Raw genomic sequence first — 15,207 nt, forward strand, 5'->3', positions numbered from 1 at the left:
GGAGTGTTATTTTTGTTGCACCAAACCAAATCCGTTGTTTAAATCTGTTTTTGGTGTCAAAATAATAATGAAAGAGTAATAATAATAATAATAACAATTTAAAAAATCTCGAGGCACACTGTCCGCCGAGAAATGTCCACAAAATAAATCCTGGCCCCAGTCTCATATTTTTTTTTTTAAAATGACCTCGTCGCCTTAATTGACAGTATAAACTGCAGTTGGTCTCCAACAAGATCTCCGCGGGCACCAAATTGCCTCCCTGAGTACAGCAGAGGTGGACCTGTTTTGAAGTTAGCTCACCAGTGCTGGTCATTGTGATTTTCTAGTCAAATATTTTTCGTGGTAACTGAGTCTATTTGACTCTACTTCCAATAATTAATCAAGTAATAACTTAGTAATAACATCCTACATGTCATCCTACATGCCCACATTTCTTGTGTAAATATTGTGTAAATGATAACCTTATCTTCTTTGTTCCTTTATCGTCTTTGTTTTCTTTTATCCTCACTGTTAAATGTGAACCTGGAGTGCCACGCCCAATCTCGTTGTCACAATATGTCCAACGCATTTTGTAACAATGACAATAAAGGTATATTCTATTCTATTCTATTCTATTCTATTCTATTCTATTCTATTCTATTCTAATAACATAGTAACAACATGATGAGAAATGCGTATCAAACTTTTGGCAAATAAGTAACCAAAAGTAGCTTTTCGCTTGAAAAATATTGGAGACCCCTGGTATAAAGTTCTTGCGGTGATTTGAAAAAAAGGGGGATTCAGAAATGTCTATATTGTCATATACATGAAAGGATAATGACATTTTCTTTGCGACCTCGGCGTACATTCCTAAGACTTAAAAAGTGGTCGGCGGCGCCCTCTGTTGGCTGCGGCTGCATCGGCTCGCTACAACAGGTCAGGTGCAATCGACATTTCGTTCTGTGTACATTGTTACACAGAATGACAATACAAGGAAATTATTATTATTATTATTACAGTGTTTATAAAATAAGCAGGGTTGGGTAGGGTTACTTGAACTGGATTACTTTCAATGACTTTTGGATGACTCCAATAGCAAAAATGCTAAGAAAAGACAAAAGAAACTCAATCTGAATCAAATAACTCAATTTTGTGGAGGCTTGGGGAGTAACGGAATACACGGAAGGGCAAAAAATGATGTCGGCTAGCTATTTTGGATTGATTTTCATTTTGTTTCTGTCGCATTTGATGTTCGTTTTGCCGGAGATCAAAGAGATCAAAGCCAGGAGAGAAAGCTTACCGCGTGTTGTGACTCATCATTTTATTCATAAAGCGATGTGACGTAAAATGAGTTGGACATTATCATGATTACCGATGTGATGCACCTGTGCCCTTGACTCGCTCCTGTTTTTGCTCCCGTCTGTTCCCCGGCTTCGACCCGTTTTTTGATCTTGACCACGTCTACCCTCCTCTCCTGGCTTTCGACGCGTTGCCGATCCCGACCACGTTTTTGTTCTCCTGTCCCGGCGACTGACCCGTTTTTTTTCCTTGCCGACACCGCCATGGTTCGCCGCGGAAGTGCCACTTCCGCGTTCGGAGCGACCTGCTTCCCGCGTCCGGCATCACGGGCCCGTGGGTGCAATCCTTTGCTTTCTTCCCATTAAAGCCGAGAGAAACGTAACGCAAGTGGGTCCTGTCTCCGTTCTGGTCCTGACAGACATATTCAATTGTGGTATATGTTGGTGTAAATACAAAAAAATCCATATTTTTTCGAAGAGTTCTTTAAAAACTTTATTCATTGTCACGGTTATTCCATACAAAGCAGACTGTTTTTCCTGCTTCCGACCTTCCTCCCCGATTTCAAACCATAGTCCTGGCAGTAAACTGTTGTTCACAGTTCAAGCACTCCCTTTGACCCCAGCGTAAGGCAAAACAACCTTTTCAAAATATATTACAGTACAGAATTTACAACACATCGTGTTTAAATTGCGTCCTTTATTGCATGTATCGCTCCATTTCTCACCTTTTGCTGAGCTCCGGCCTTTCATAGGTTGACACGACCACATTGATATCAAATCTTAAAAACATAAACCAAAAATAGCAGTTGAGAAAAGACCGTAGAGTCAAACTTTCCCTTTAGAGTTGACTTCAACTCCGCAATAGTCTGTTTTTCTATGTGAGTGTGCGTGCGCTCCTTTGTCGGGGTTGTGTATGCGCATGGTCGGTCACATCTCTCGCATTGATGGAATCGTGATTTCCACTCACTAGAGGGATACAGTGCCGTGACTAAGTATTTGAATTCGGTATTTTCTGCATCATTATCACTCACAAACGTTTGAGATCATCAAACCAATTCAAAAATCACACAGAGACGACCCAACAAATCAGAAGCTATCTGGCCCCGAGTTTGGCCACCTTTGGCATTGATAACAGGAATCAAATAGTTGGTCATGAGTCTTTCGCAGTGGAGACATTTTGGCCCATTCTTCTTTGCAAGATTCTTTCAACTCTGCCATTTTAGAGGGTTTTCTGGTATGAACGGCCATTTTACGGTCACACCTTAGCCTCCCAATTGGAGAAATTTTGGCCCACTCTTCTTTGCAAGAATGTGTCAACTCCGCCATATTGGAGGGCTTTCACGTCCACCACCACGCCAAGTTTGTTTGTTTCTGGTTTTCTTTGACACTTTACTCCTGGCATTTTTCCAGTTCCATTTATTTTATTTTTTTTCCAGATTTCTTGTTTGAGTATTTCGTTAGTTGCCTTGTGCCCACTAATTTGTTCGGTACTTTAGTCCTGATTGTGTGAATAACAACCTTCCTTGTTTTTGAGCACACGTGCCTCTAGTTCCTGCTTCCCCCACAAGGGTCCATTCAACAACAACCAAACCATAACAACCTCTGAAAGGCTCAAATAAATGAAACGAAGGTTCTGGAGTGGTCAAATCAAAGCTCAGATTGAAATCCAATTGAGATGCTGGGACCTTAAACGGAACGTTCGGACTAGAAAACAATCCAATATGGCAGATTTAAAACAACTTGACAAAGAAGAGTGGGCCATAATTCTACCACAGCGTTGCCAAAGACTCTTTACAAGTTATCGGCAACATTTGATTTCTGTTATCGCTGCCAAAGGTGGCCCGACTCGCAATTAGCATCAGGAGGTGATGACTTTTTCACATAAGACCGGATAGGTTTGGATTATTTGGTGCCTTAATAACTGGAAACCGCATTTTCTGGGTTGTCCCTGTGTGATATTAAAATGAGTTTGAAAAACCGAAACCTTTGCGTGTGATAGATATCAGGAAATCAGGAAGGGGGCAAAGACTTTTTCAGGGCACGGTATCTCTCGGCAAAAGAAGCGTATCCCAGTCCGAAGACGATTGTCCGGTCTTCGCCGTTCAGGTGTCGGGTGCTTTGCCGGTGGTTTAGATGAGGTCTCCGACCGGGATGCGCGGCAGGCAGACGTACGCCTGCGGAGTTCGGCTCAGGTTGATGGGGTTGCCGTCCAGGCGGATGTCCTCCAGCGCGTTGCGGATATAGCTGAAGTCGTGCAGGTTGCAGAAGGTGTCTCCGTGCATCGACTGAATGTTGTTACGCTGAAGGAGGATAGAAAGTCAATTATGCGGGGAAGGAACCGCTTCTCAACGTTGCCATCCCACCACATTATCACCGAGTCGAGTCATGTTTAGTTGGGACGCCCTTAATGACGAGAAGTCTCAAAGGGCTGTACAGACTACAGACTATTAAACCACTGATGGAATGTGCAATGATGCAGAAATACTTTTAGGAGGATTTTTTTTTTAATTCTGTCGGCATTATCTTGTGTTTTGGAATAAATGTTTTACACGGTTGGATTCTCTGGACCGTCAACATAAAATATAGGAAATAAGAGAATGTCTGGTTGACAGCTTCCTGAGGTCAAAAGCATCCATAAGCTGGATGTTAGTGTGTTTTCAGCCTAGATTTAAATACAAAACCTTGTGTATGATTCAGAGCAGATCTGGGTACTCCGGTCCTGCATGTCCTGCATGATTTTGAAGGTTTCTCTCTCCGATACAGGGCATTTCAATCACCAGGATCATGAACAGACCCCTGCCAGCTTGCTGATAATTTCTATCACGTAAGTTAAAGAAGATAAACCTTCAAAATCATGTAGGACACGTGGCCTTCGAGGACCAGAGTACCCAGGTTTGGTTTAGAGCTGAATAGACAAGGACTTTAACCACTTCACATTCCTGTAACATTGGGCTTAATACCAATCTAAGACATAGCCAAAGTAAATGTGAATGCTGTTCTTGAACTGTTTGGAGAATCTGGATGGTTTTGGTCTCTCCTGAAAGGTAAGCCTCTCTGGCTTCATCTCGATCTGATACAATCACTGCAAGTGCTACTAACATTGAGTCATCTTAGTTGTAACACACAGAAATAGAAGGTTTTTATTATCTGCTTACAATCGTATGCCTGGATCTTAGCTGGAACACCGCTCGGACAATAGCACGAAGCCTTGTCTGGTCCCAGGTCAAATCTGAAAAACTAAACACTGGATTTTACACATTTTTCTATGGGTAGGTCTAAGCGTTCCTAAAAGTAGCCTCTTGGAGATGACCAGATAAGTGCTATAAAACCTCTGCAACTCTGGATGGCCATGTTGGCAGTCAGTCTCATGAGCCGACGACCAGAGGACGTTATTGGTGAGCTATGCCCGTTTTATTTTGGGGTATTTTGCTTCAAACTGTTGTTGTTTCTGTGATTAGTGTATCTTGAATTTTAAGAGTTGAATTTTTCCTATGTGGCATGATATATTTCAGTGATCGGTGACATTGTGCGGACACTTATTTGTTTATCAACAGTTAAGGGGTTAATTGATTTGACTAATCATTGCATTTTCCTATCAGTAACAGGACCGTTTGGAAACCATCAACACATTGATTTCTGCTCTTCCCGGTTAATACTTTACACTCCCAAGTTGTCTATCAAATGGTTGAACCTCGAAACCGGAGAGCAGATTACTTCAAAACCCACAGGAAGCCTACCTGTAGATGTAGAGATCGCAGACTGTCTGGCAGAGGCACGGGGATGTAGTCAATTTCGTTATCCGTCATGTACAAGTAAAGCAGGCCAGTCATGTCCTGGAAATTTCAAGGAATGTTTTGACGGTCAAATACGATAAAGTGGCTCCAAGAGTTATGAAATTATGACACACACCTTGAAGGCCTCTTTAGGAATACCCTTGGATTCTATGTTATTGTGGCTGGCATCGATCAGGGTCATGGTTTCCGGTAGGGCGGGCATCTGCGAAATGTGATTTTCCCGAATCACCAACTCCTCAAGCTCTGGCAGACCCATAAACGCCTGGCTTTCAATCGATGAGATGGCGTTGGCTGTCAAATCAATCCTCTTCAGCTTGTCTGAAGTGTAGCAAGAACCACACTGTCATCCCTTAGCGTCAGCGGATCCCGTCAACCGCCGATGCTAAACATACTCATGGAGGCAAAGTCAGACTTGTTGATCTTAGTGATCCTGTTGTAGCGGGCATAGAAATGAGTGGTGTCTTTAGGCAGAGGTGGTACACTATCCAGTTTCAAGTCGTCGCAGTAGACCGAACCACCAAGACATGTACACAGCAAGCAGGTGGGCATACCTGTACAACATCGCAAGAAGATAAAACAAGAGGGGACCATGGGAACATAGTAGTCAAGGCCAAATTGCATGTTCTAGGATAGTTTTGTGACCGTAGTTTGACGTTGAACACGCGTTGAACTCGGTTTTCCGTTTCTTATCAACCTTCCTTGCTTACCTTTCGTATCAATCTCAGGTTCTTCAGGTTCCTCGGGCTCCGGTAAGCCAGAGCCCGTTGTCGTTTCTACACCACCAGTACCCTCCTGTGGGGTTTCTTGTGTCGGAAGCAGCCCCTCCTCTTGTTAGAGACAAGATTAGGTGTTGAGGAAACAGGTTAGACGAGCATGGACATGAATTACAAGACTGGCAATCAGTGGGAATCTGTTTGCCACAGTAGTTAGCGGTGTTGCATTTAACATGAGTTAAATGGTTATTACTTTTGAGTGTTAGTAAGCAGCAACACTCCTGTGACATTCAAAAGTTAAGAATGAAGGTACCCTTTGAGATATGTTTTGGATTTAAATGAGGTACTGACCTTTATCAGTGTCGGGAATCAGAATTATTTCAGGCTCCTCGGGTTCTCCAGAGGAAGAGACACCAGAAGTTCCAGAGACCCCTAGGTCTCCAGAGACTCCAAGATCCCCCGAGGTTCCTGAAACTCCAGAGAAATCCCCTGAAGTACCCGACGCCTCTTGTGGGATAGTTGTAGGAATTAAAGGCAGTTCCACCTCTTGTTTGAGCCAAGGCGAAGTGGTTAGGCGATACATTGGAAGAGGAGATGTAGAATAGACCTTCAATCAGCTTGTTAACCAGTAATTCTCTTATATTTATTACGACCAAACAGTAGGTTAAGGAGACAACGGTTATGAGTAACAGTGACGGGTTAAAAAGTACTAACCTCCAGGTAATAATGTTATCCCTGACTCGCCAGACTCGTCGGTGTCCCCAGAAACCCCAGAGCCTCCAGAGCTACCCGAGGTCAGGAGATCTCCAGAGAACCCAGACCCTGAATGGTCCCCAGAAGCTCCAGAGCCCAAAGAGGGTTCACTGCCAAGACCAGACCCACCCGATCCAAATTCAATTACAATTCCAGACCCTCCTGAGACAAAGTCCCCGGAAGATCCAGAAGCTGTTGATCCCATGGTATCTCCTGATATCAAGAGTTCTCCAGACCCTGAAAGATCTCCAGATATGAGAAAATCCCCAGACCCGGATAGATCACCGGATATCAGAATGTCCCCGGAACCTGGGACATCACCGGAAATCCGGAGGTCGCCAGATCCGGAGATCTCCTCAAATCCGGACGCATCCCCGGATCCGTAGAGATCCCCCGATATCAAGAAATCCACATCCCCCGACACCAAAAACTCCCCCGATCCTCCGGAGCCGCTGAGGATCTCCTCGGCAACTCCGGAAATGAAAAGGATATCACCCGAACCCTCGGAGCCACCGGAGACCGGTAATTCCCCCGAGCCACCTGACCCAGAAACCCCAGAGGCTTCTGAGGAACCGGACCCCACCGAGCCCCCGAAATCCCCGGAAACGTGAAGGATGTCGATGGGCATCAGACGCAGCTCCACCTCTTGTTAGAGACAAGATTAGTTATTAATGGACAAAGTGTAACACATTTAACCACAACAGCTAGTTAAATGGAGCACATGCACAAAGAAAAGTCCAGGTAACCGCAACGGGTCGGTTGTTGCTGCTGAAGGGCAATGCTGCTTACGCAACTCCAAGAGCCACCAAAACCTTCGGATTTCAAAAAAAATCCCCGCTCCTTTAAGACGGCTTTGAGCTGTTGCCAGACCTTTCTGTGTGTCGGGGCCCATGAGAACGCCGGAACCCCCCGAACCCTGCGGGATGAGCTGGGGCCTTAGGGGCAACTCTTCCTCCTCCAGCTCCTCCAGTGAAGCTTCAGGCATCGGATAGTTGTAGTCGGGCGGGGCCAGGGTGCCAATCTCTATCTGAGGAGAATACAACAGCCCTGAGAGCGGAATGCCACGCGCGTTATCGTTCGAATCCGTTATTGTGTATCGCAATGACATCATTATTTAAGACGGCGTTGAATGCTCACTTGCTAAGTCTAGTTGATGCTAATAAATATTGAAAACGGACTGGTTACGCCCATGGAGCCAACACTGGTGAGCCATTTTCATGATGACGCTGGAGTTGGGCTCGAAATCTACCACCAGATGGCAGCAGAGATAGCCTTCAAATCCACCACATTGTTCGGGACAGTTGAGTGACATGTTTCTCATGTCTGAAAATCAAAATGAATGAAAAAACAATTCTCTTGAACCATGGGCGTAACCAGCGCGTCGCCCAAATTTAACCCAGGCACCCCTAGAAATGACAGTATTTTGAAAACCCGCTTATCCTTAATAAAGGACAGGAAATACTTTCATGCGGTGATAAAAAAATAAAAAAACGAAAAACTAAATCAAATGTGAACAACGCAGCGTCAGAAATAATCTACTGCCTTGAAATGGTTCAGTCCATTTGATTCCCAGCACTGTATAATAGTATTTCTGCAGTCATATTTTTGTATTATTTCTACCGTAAATTGTTTGTAATATATCTGTAGTATTACTCTATTTGTATTTTTGTAGTATTTTTTAATATTTCTGTAGACGTCGTTTTGTAGTATTATTGTTGTTTCCTTTTTGTAGTATTTTTTGGAATAATTGTTGCAGTCGTATTTTGGTATTTCCATAGTAGAACCTTTTGTAGTATATTGGTAGTATTTTTGTAGTATTACTTTCTATTTTTTTGTAGAATTATTGTAATATTTCTGTGGTACTTTATAGTATTACTGTACTTTTATTTTGAAGTATTTTGTAGTATTTCCATAGTACATTTTTTTTGTAGTATATCTTTATGATTTATGTAGCATTTCTGTCGTATTATTTATGTAGTGGTATTTTTGTATCAGAGTGTTTGTGTAGTGATATTTCTGTAGTATTGCTGTAGAAGTATTTTAAAATATTCGTATCTTTGTAGTATTTGTTTATTATTTTCTAGGATTACTGAAGTTGTATTTTTGAAGTAATTATGTTGTAATGTTTCTGTAATAGTACGTTTGGTTCATAGTATTACTGTAGTGGTATTTTTGTAAATATTTCTGTCGTAATATTTATGTACCAGTATTTTTGTATTATTGTGATACTGTATTGGCATATTTTTAGTATTGCTGTAGAGGTATTTTAAAGTATTTCCATACAAGTATATTTGTAGCATTTCTTAAGTTTGTTTTAACATGACTGTAGTTGTGTTTTTGTAGTATTTCTGAAGTAATATTTCTGTAATAGTATTTTTGTAGGATGGTATTATGGTAGTGGTATTTTTGTAGTATTTCTATAGTATTTATGTCTTATCGGAACAAGGACACAATGACATGTAGATTCCTGTATTTGAGCACTCAATTAGATATTTGCTTTTGTAGTATTTTTGTTGCAGATACACCAACATTTTATCCCGAGTACTATATTTTCTATTATATATAGCTTCATTTTAGTTTGATCATTTTCGTTTTGCGGGCCTGATGAAGAAGCAGTATGTGGTCCGCGGGCCGTGGTTTGCCTATACCTGGTACTCAGCACCCCTAAAGCTCCGAACCTAAAATGGCCCCCTGTCTCAAAAGACAACGTTGCAGTTCAAACTTTGTCCAGGTGATGGCGACAAACCCTCACATACCAGACAGCACAGGCACCGCATGAAACTTGGACAAATGGAGAATAAAGAACCCTCGATGGTCCTTGTGGAACCAAGACACTCATGGTAGCCGAATTTCTATTTTGCAACCTATTCAACAAAATGATGCACGTAGAGTATGAATAACAAGACAACCGAACAAAAGCTACATTGGTACCGTGAGTCAATTTTACCCAACGCTCAAAAGCAGTGTTGGTGACGTTACTTTTCAAAAGAATTCGTTACAGTTGCTCACTACTTCTTCCAAAAAGTAACTGAATCACTCTATCGTAAAAGTAACAAGTTATCTTGGAGGATAACTATTTCCGTTACTTTGAATAAAAGTTTTATGACGTAGAATTTGAATAAAAACTCTGCGGTGACGTCATTGACCGGAGTTTACTTAGAGAGATGTGAATTCCCACTCTTTTTCGAGAGGCGGCTTTTTCAGCTCGGCTCACTAAAAAGAGTCGATTCTTTCGGGTTCCAACAGGCTCTTTGAGGATTTTTGTTACTTTAATCCCGACTTTACCAACGATTATGTTACATTTTGCACGGAACGGAGTGACTAAAAAAAAAAAAAAGGGGGGGGGGGGTCATAATGGAATGAAAAGAAACCAAAGAAAAAATAAAATCACATGAGGAAAAAGAAAGATGAAAGAAGAAAATGAAAAAACCTTACAACACACGAACACTGAAAAACGCAGGATATGTTAGGAAAATATTGATAAATCTACAAAATAAAATAAAAAACAACAACAATTTTACCCTTTTTTTATGCTTAAGAAATTGAAATAAAAAGACAGAATCCCCAAAAAGTGTATATTGACTAATCAATGCCACGAGTCAGCTGCATTCACCGATCGCCTTTTCTTTCGGCGCATTGGTAAATAGCATATCGGTAAGGGCTTTCTAACGATATGCTAGCGGCCATTTTGAACGGTGACACGATGTGAAAAGATGTAACGTAAACAACTCGCAGGAGCGCTAAAAGCGCGACGCTGTAAACGGCACGAGGTGTGCGGGGGCATCGGGCAGCCAAAGTAGCGGACGTTAGGTCGGGCCCTTGCCCCAAACTGGAAGGTCTCAGCTTCCTCATACCTAAAACTTCTGACATTTTTGAGTGAAATACCATTTTTTAGATCATATACCTTTCTAATTAATTCCTGAGACTTTTAAGCATCTCTTGTTTGATTGCCATCTTATCCTGCTTGCGTGATGTCACACGCAATGTGTCCATTGTTTGCGGAAGTACTCATGGATGCTAATGCCCTAGCGTATCTAGCAATTTCAAAGTGGTACCAAAGGTGGAACCAAAAACTCACGATTGAAAGCTTTTACGAATGCAAGAGATTTGAAGCTGAACGAATCGATAGTTCGCTTGTGGAGGAAGCTGAAAATCCAACCCCGACAGGTTTATATCCGCGTGTTTTACTTTGTAATCGATACCTAAATAAACCGCAACCGAACTCAGTTTAGTCCCCGCTGTATTTTGAAATAGGCACACTTGTTTGTTGTGAGGTATTGTGCCTAAATTGGACTTCAAAATCAGACTCCTTGGCGCGAACGCCCGCGCTATGCTTCCGACAGAACGGGTGTCACGGTCCTAGTCTCTTCAATGTGTTTATTAAGACGTATGCAAATGTCACAAAAAAACATATTTCACGCTACCGGGGAGTCGGACTTAGGCAAATCAACAGAGGGCACCTATCTGCCCGATCTTACGGTGCTCCCTGTGTAGTGGTAAATACAAAAATAGAACGAGCTACAAATACTTTGCCTTCAACACAGTGCACCCTATGATCGTGAAAACACAGTGCAGTGATACCTCTACTTACAAATGTCTCTACATATGAAAGTTTTAGGTTATGGAGTACCTGAGCGGGAAAATATTGCCTCTAGTTAAAACTCAAAAATACAGTACATTACGCGCTGCTAATCGCCGCTTCAAGAGTTTCCTGAACAACAGACAGTGAAAAAGCACCCCCTAGTGACGCTTTTCAATCACTGCCTTACATCCACAAACTGTTTATTGCTTCAAATCTGCCTGGTAACTCATTTCGCATGGGTGTTCCCGGCTTGCTCTTCCCGTCACCGTCACAGTTAAGGGTTCAGTGACAAGGAGGAGGAGGGATTCCGGCTAGACGCAGCCATTATTCAATCAGCCCAAATTGAAGACATTCAAGCAACATCATACGAAGTTTTGGAATTTGTGGAAAAGAATCACACAAGTCGAGGCATCGCTACGTCTGCCTCGCGCATTTCCCACAGTTTGTCCGACGTCGTTGGGTCAGTTTTTCAAGAAACGGCAGGCAAAACGGTCAATCCCTATTTTTATGATTAACTTTATTCTTTGTTTTTTACATGATGTGCTTCTCGTTTTATGTTTATCGCGCTGTAATCTGATTTTAACATGTATTTGTTTCATGTTCCAGTGCTTTCTCATCCATCCATCCATTATCTGCACCGCTTATTCTCAGTAAGGTCATGGGGGAGCTGGAGCCCATCCCAGCTGTTTTTGCTCCCGTTTGTCTCCGGCTACGACCCGTTTTGATCCCGACCACGTCTGCTCTCCTGTCCCAGCTTACGACGCGTTTCCGACCCCGACCACGCTTTGCTCTCCCAGTCCCGGCTACCAGCCAGTTTTTCTGTCCCTGACCCTGCCATCGCTCGCTACAGAAGATCCACTTCCGTGTTCGGATCACAATCCGAGTACGAGAGCGACTTGCTTCCCGCGTCCAGCGAACACCGGATCGTGGGCGCAGCACTTCCTTTCTCTTTCAATAAAACTTGTGGTAAACGTTACGCAATTGGGTCCACCCTGTGTGCTGGTTGTGAAAAATGTATGTAAAAAATATCATACTTTTGCAGGGCTTGGAACGGATTAGTGCATTTCCATTCAAAACACGTTTCTACTTACAAACTTCTCAAGTTAGGAAGGTCAAATTCATAAGTAGAGGTAGCATAGTAGTTAGAAAACAACAGCACTAAAGAAAATCACCCGGTTACGTTATAGATAGATAGATAGATAGATAGATAGATAGATAGATACTTTATTCATCCCCGTAGGGAAATTCAGACTTCCAGCAGTATCCTTTTATTGTTTATGAACAGATGAATAGGATGGCCTCGGGGTGCTGTGTTGTAGCTTAGCAACAGCGGAGTGGATGACGTCACACGCTAGGCCAAAAGTTGGACGTCCCTGCGGCAGATGGAAATCTTTGTGCCCAGGGTGACACCGCCTCGTGTCCACGGAGATAGCGAGTCCGCCTCCTCGCCGCTTCCTCCAGGCTTTTGTGTCTCTGTCCCTAACAGCGCTATAGCGTTATTGCCCACACGGATCACGAACGGGAGAAATGGAGAGAGATCTCAATGTTTTCGTGTTCTGGCAGCATGACAGTGTGAGATGCAACAAGGAAGGCCTTTGAAAAGACTGCCTGCCCCCCCTCTCGGCCCACTACCCTTTCCCCAAAACAAACATATTCACCCGTCGCGGAAGAAGAGGCCAAAAGCTGGCAAGCGGAAGTTAAGAAAAAGAAAAAAAAAGCAGGCCGGGAATAGAGAGGCTCAATGTAAGGTCGCATTCAATGGCGAATGCTATGCACCCAAATAGTCAGTGCTAGGATTCAACATGGCTTTCACATCATCCTCAATCAGTGTCCTGCACGGTAGCCATATTTGTGGCTTCCCAAGCCCAAATATTCTCGGAGGTTTCTCAAGTTCTCACGGGAAGAGCCGCAAAAAACAAACAGCGGTCTCGTATTCCCCGTTTTGATTCCGTTCTGCGATTCGGCTAAAAAAAGGAAAATACTTTGGACCAACGGCCGATGGTAAAAATATACTCATAATATTTATAAAATCGTTGCTGTCGTTGTTGCTGCTAAAGGTGATTGTACTTATTTGAATTTCGCTACTGTTACAATGCACGTCAGAACCGGAACAGGAGGAGGACCCAAATGCGTAACGTTTCTCACACGACCCGCATCGGCTCCCTGTTAGCTTAAGATGGGATTTGAAAGTTCTCTTGGTATTATACAAAATCATACATGGACTTGCTCCCTCATATCTTTCAGATTGAATCTCCCCCTATCTTCCAATCCGGAGCCTTCGCTCTGAAATCGCTGGTCTACTGGTGATCCCAAGAGCCAAGAAGAAACAAAACACCCGTGATTCGGCGATCGCTGGGCGGAAGACGTACAGCAGCGGTCTGGCGTGGGACGACAGAAAGCCAGAGGCCGATGAGATCCATACCAATTACACAAGCAGATACCGGAAAGACGGGGTCGATACCGGACAGGACAGGACAGACAGGATTGATATCCGACACTGGAGACTAGAGTAACAAACAGGACGAGATAGACGGGAACGATACCAGACACTGGAGATGGATATCAAACGGGACAAAATAGACAGGAACGCTACCAGAAACTGGAGATCGATATCAAACAAGACAAAACAGACGGGAACGATACCAGACACTGGAGATCAATATTAAACAGGACAAAACTGACGGGAACGATAATGGGCAGGAATACAAGCAGGAAACCAGACAGAGACAAAACACACGTCTTGCGGGTGCAGAGGTTCGTTGAAGGACCGATCAAGGGTGACTGAAAGCACTGAGCTTAAAAAGGAGGGAAGCCAATCAGTCAACGAGCCGCAGCTGGCGCAAAACGGGCGGGGCCCATTGGGGGCAACGGGCAACCGTGACAATGCACTGATCTTTATTATTTTCATCCGAAATTTTTATTATAAGGTTTTTCTAAGCACTACGATGTCATTGTTTTTTTTGTTTTTGCCTTTTCATCAGTCTCAATCTTTTTTCTCTTCATGACAAGTTTTACCCAGAAGTTCCATGTCTAATCTCGTTGTGCTTGCTCATTTGGTGCCAACCGCCGTGGGTTCTGATTGGCTCCCTGTCTCTATTTAAACCCAGTCCTGTCAATCCCCTGTCGTCAGTCCGTCTGTGAATCTCCGTGTATACTACGCAAGCCTTTTTCGACTGACTCCCGCCCGTCCCGTTTTCGCTCCCGTTTGTCTCCGGCTACGACCCGTTTTTGATCCCGACCACGTCTGCTCTCCCGTCCCGGCTTACGACCCGTTTCTGTCCCCGACCACGTTTTTGCTTTCCCAGTCCTGGCGATCAGCCAGTTTTTCCGTCCCTGACCCTGCCATCGCTCGCTACAGAAGATCCACTTCCGTGTTCGGATCACAAAAGCGCTTCCCCTGTCCGGTGAAAATCGTGGGCGCTGCCCTTCCTCTTTCTTTCAATAAAATTGTGAGAAAGGGTTACGCGATTGGGTCTACCCTGTGTGCTGGTTGTGACAGTTTTTAAGTATTTTTATTTGATATTTAGTTTCTTTATTCTTATATTTAGATTTTTTTAGGCAGACACAAAAAAGGGACAACAGGGACAAAATTGGCACCAAAAATCATAGAATGGGCGCTATCAGGCTGTGCTTGCCCAAGACACACCACAGGAAATGGTGCGCTTAAGGGATCGCACCAAACAAACAAAAGAAAACCGTATTTCCCTTATTTTGAGCATTTTTGTTTGGAGGGCTGGAAAAAAAAAATCCAGACGGGCCGCATGTGGCCCGCAGGCCGTAGTTTGCCCACCACGGCAACGGGTTGCTCAGCACCCTCAAATTGCTTCATCTAATATCCCCCCCCCCCTGTTTGGCCCCCTGGAAAAAAACAATGGGCCACCCGTTTTCGAGTTTTCCTGCACAAAAGCAGAACCAGGTGTCCGATTCTGTCAGAAGACAAATGTCTCCACTCTGCTCTACTTTCATTCCAGAGGACCTTTTTTTTTTTTTTTTCTCTCCGTCTCGACAAAAGAGATAAATGGCAAAAACGTTTGGAAGCGGAAAGTCAGGACTCAGCATTCCAGAGGCAGGGAACTCGTCCTCACGCT

The 15,207-nt window shown here is 43.6% G+C and overlaps 1 protein-coding gene across 4 annotated transcripts in view; it reads right to left on the reverse strand.

Moving 5' to 3' along the window:
- Positions 1 to 1,756: 1,756 nt before the first annotated feature.
- The window catches only part of epyc (epiphycan), a 31,700-nt gene continuing 18,249 nt past the window's right edge, over positions 1,757 to 15,207 (reverse strand). Inside the window, exons 1-9 of one of the 4 annotated variants that reach the window (XM_088348113.1) lie at positions 7,675 to 7,779; positions 7,408 to 7,564; positions 6,499 to 7,182; positions 6,136 to 6,330; positions 5,779 to 5,898; positions 5,464 to 5,622; positions 5,187 to 5,389; positions 5,015 to 5,110; positions 1,757 to 3,577 (exon numbers count right to left, since the gene is read on the reverse strand). In XM_088348113.1, coding sequence (XP_088204239.1) covers positions 3,407 to 3,577; positions 5,015 to 5,110; positions 5,187 to 5,389; positions 5,464 to 5,622; positions 5,779 to 5,898; positions 6,136 to 6,330; positions 6,499 to 7,182; positions 7,408 to 7,522 — 1,743 coding nt within the window. In that variant the 5' untranslated portion in view covers positions 7,523 to 7,564; positions 7,675 to 7,779 and the 3' untranslated portion in view covers positions 1,757 to 3,406. Of the gene's footprint in view, positions 3,578 to 5,014; positions 5,111 to 5,186; positions 5,390 to 5,463; positions 5,623 to 5,778; positions 5,899 to 6,135; positions 6,331 to 6,498; positions 7,183 to 7,407; positions 7,585 to 7,674; positions 7,780 to 15,207 lie in introns of those variants that run through there. The other 3 variants (XM_088348114.1, XM_088348112.1, XM_088348115.1) reach the window with 3 other exon arrangements.

This window comes from Urocampus carinirostris, chromosome 11 (assembly GCF_059441175.1).
Source record: "Urocampus carinirostris isolate Australia breed hairy pipefish chromosome 11, RoL_Ucar_1.0, whole genome shotgun sequence".
Lineage (NCBI taxonomy): Eukaryota > Metazoa > Chordata > Actinopteri > Syngnathiformes > Syngnathidae > Urocampus > Urocampus carinirostris.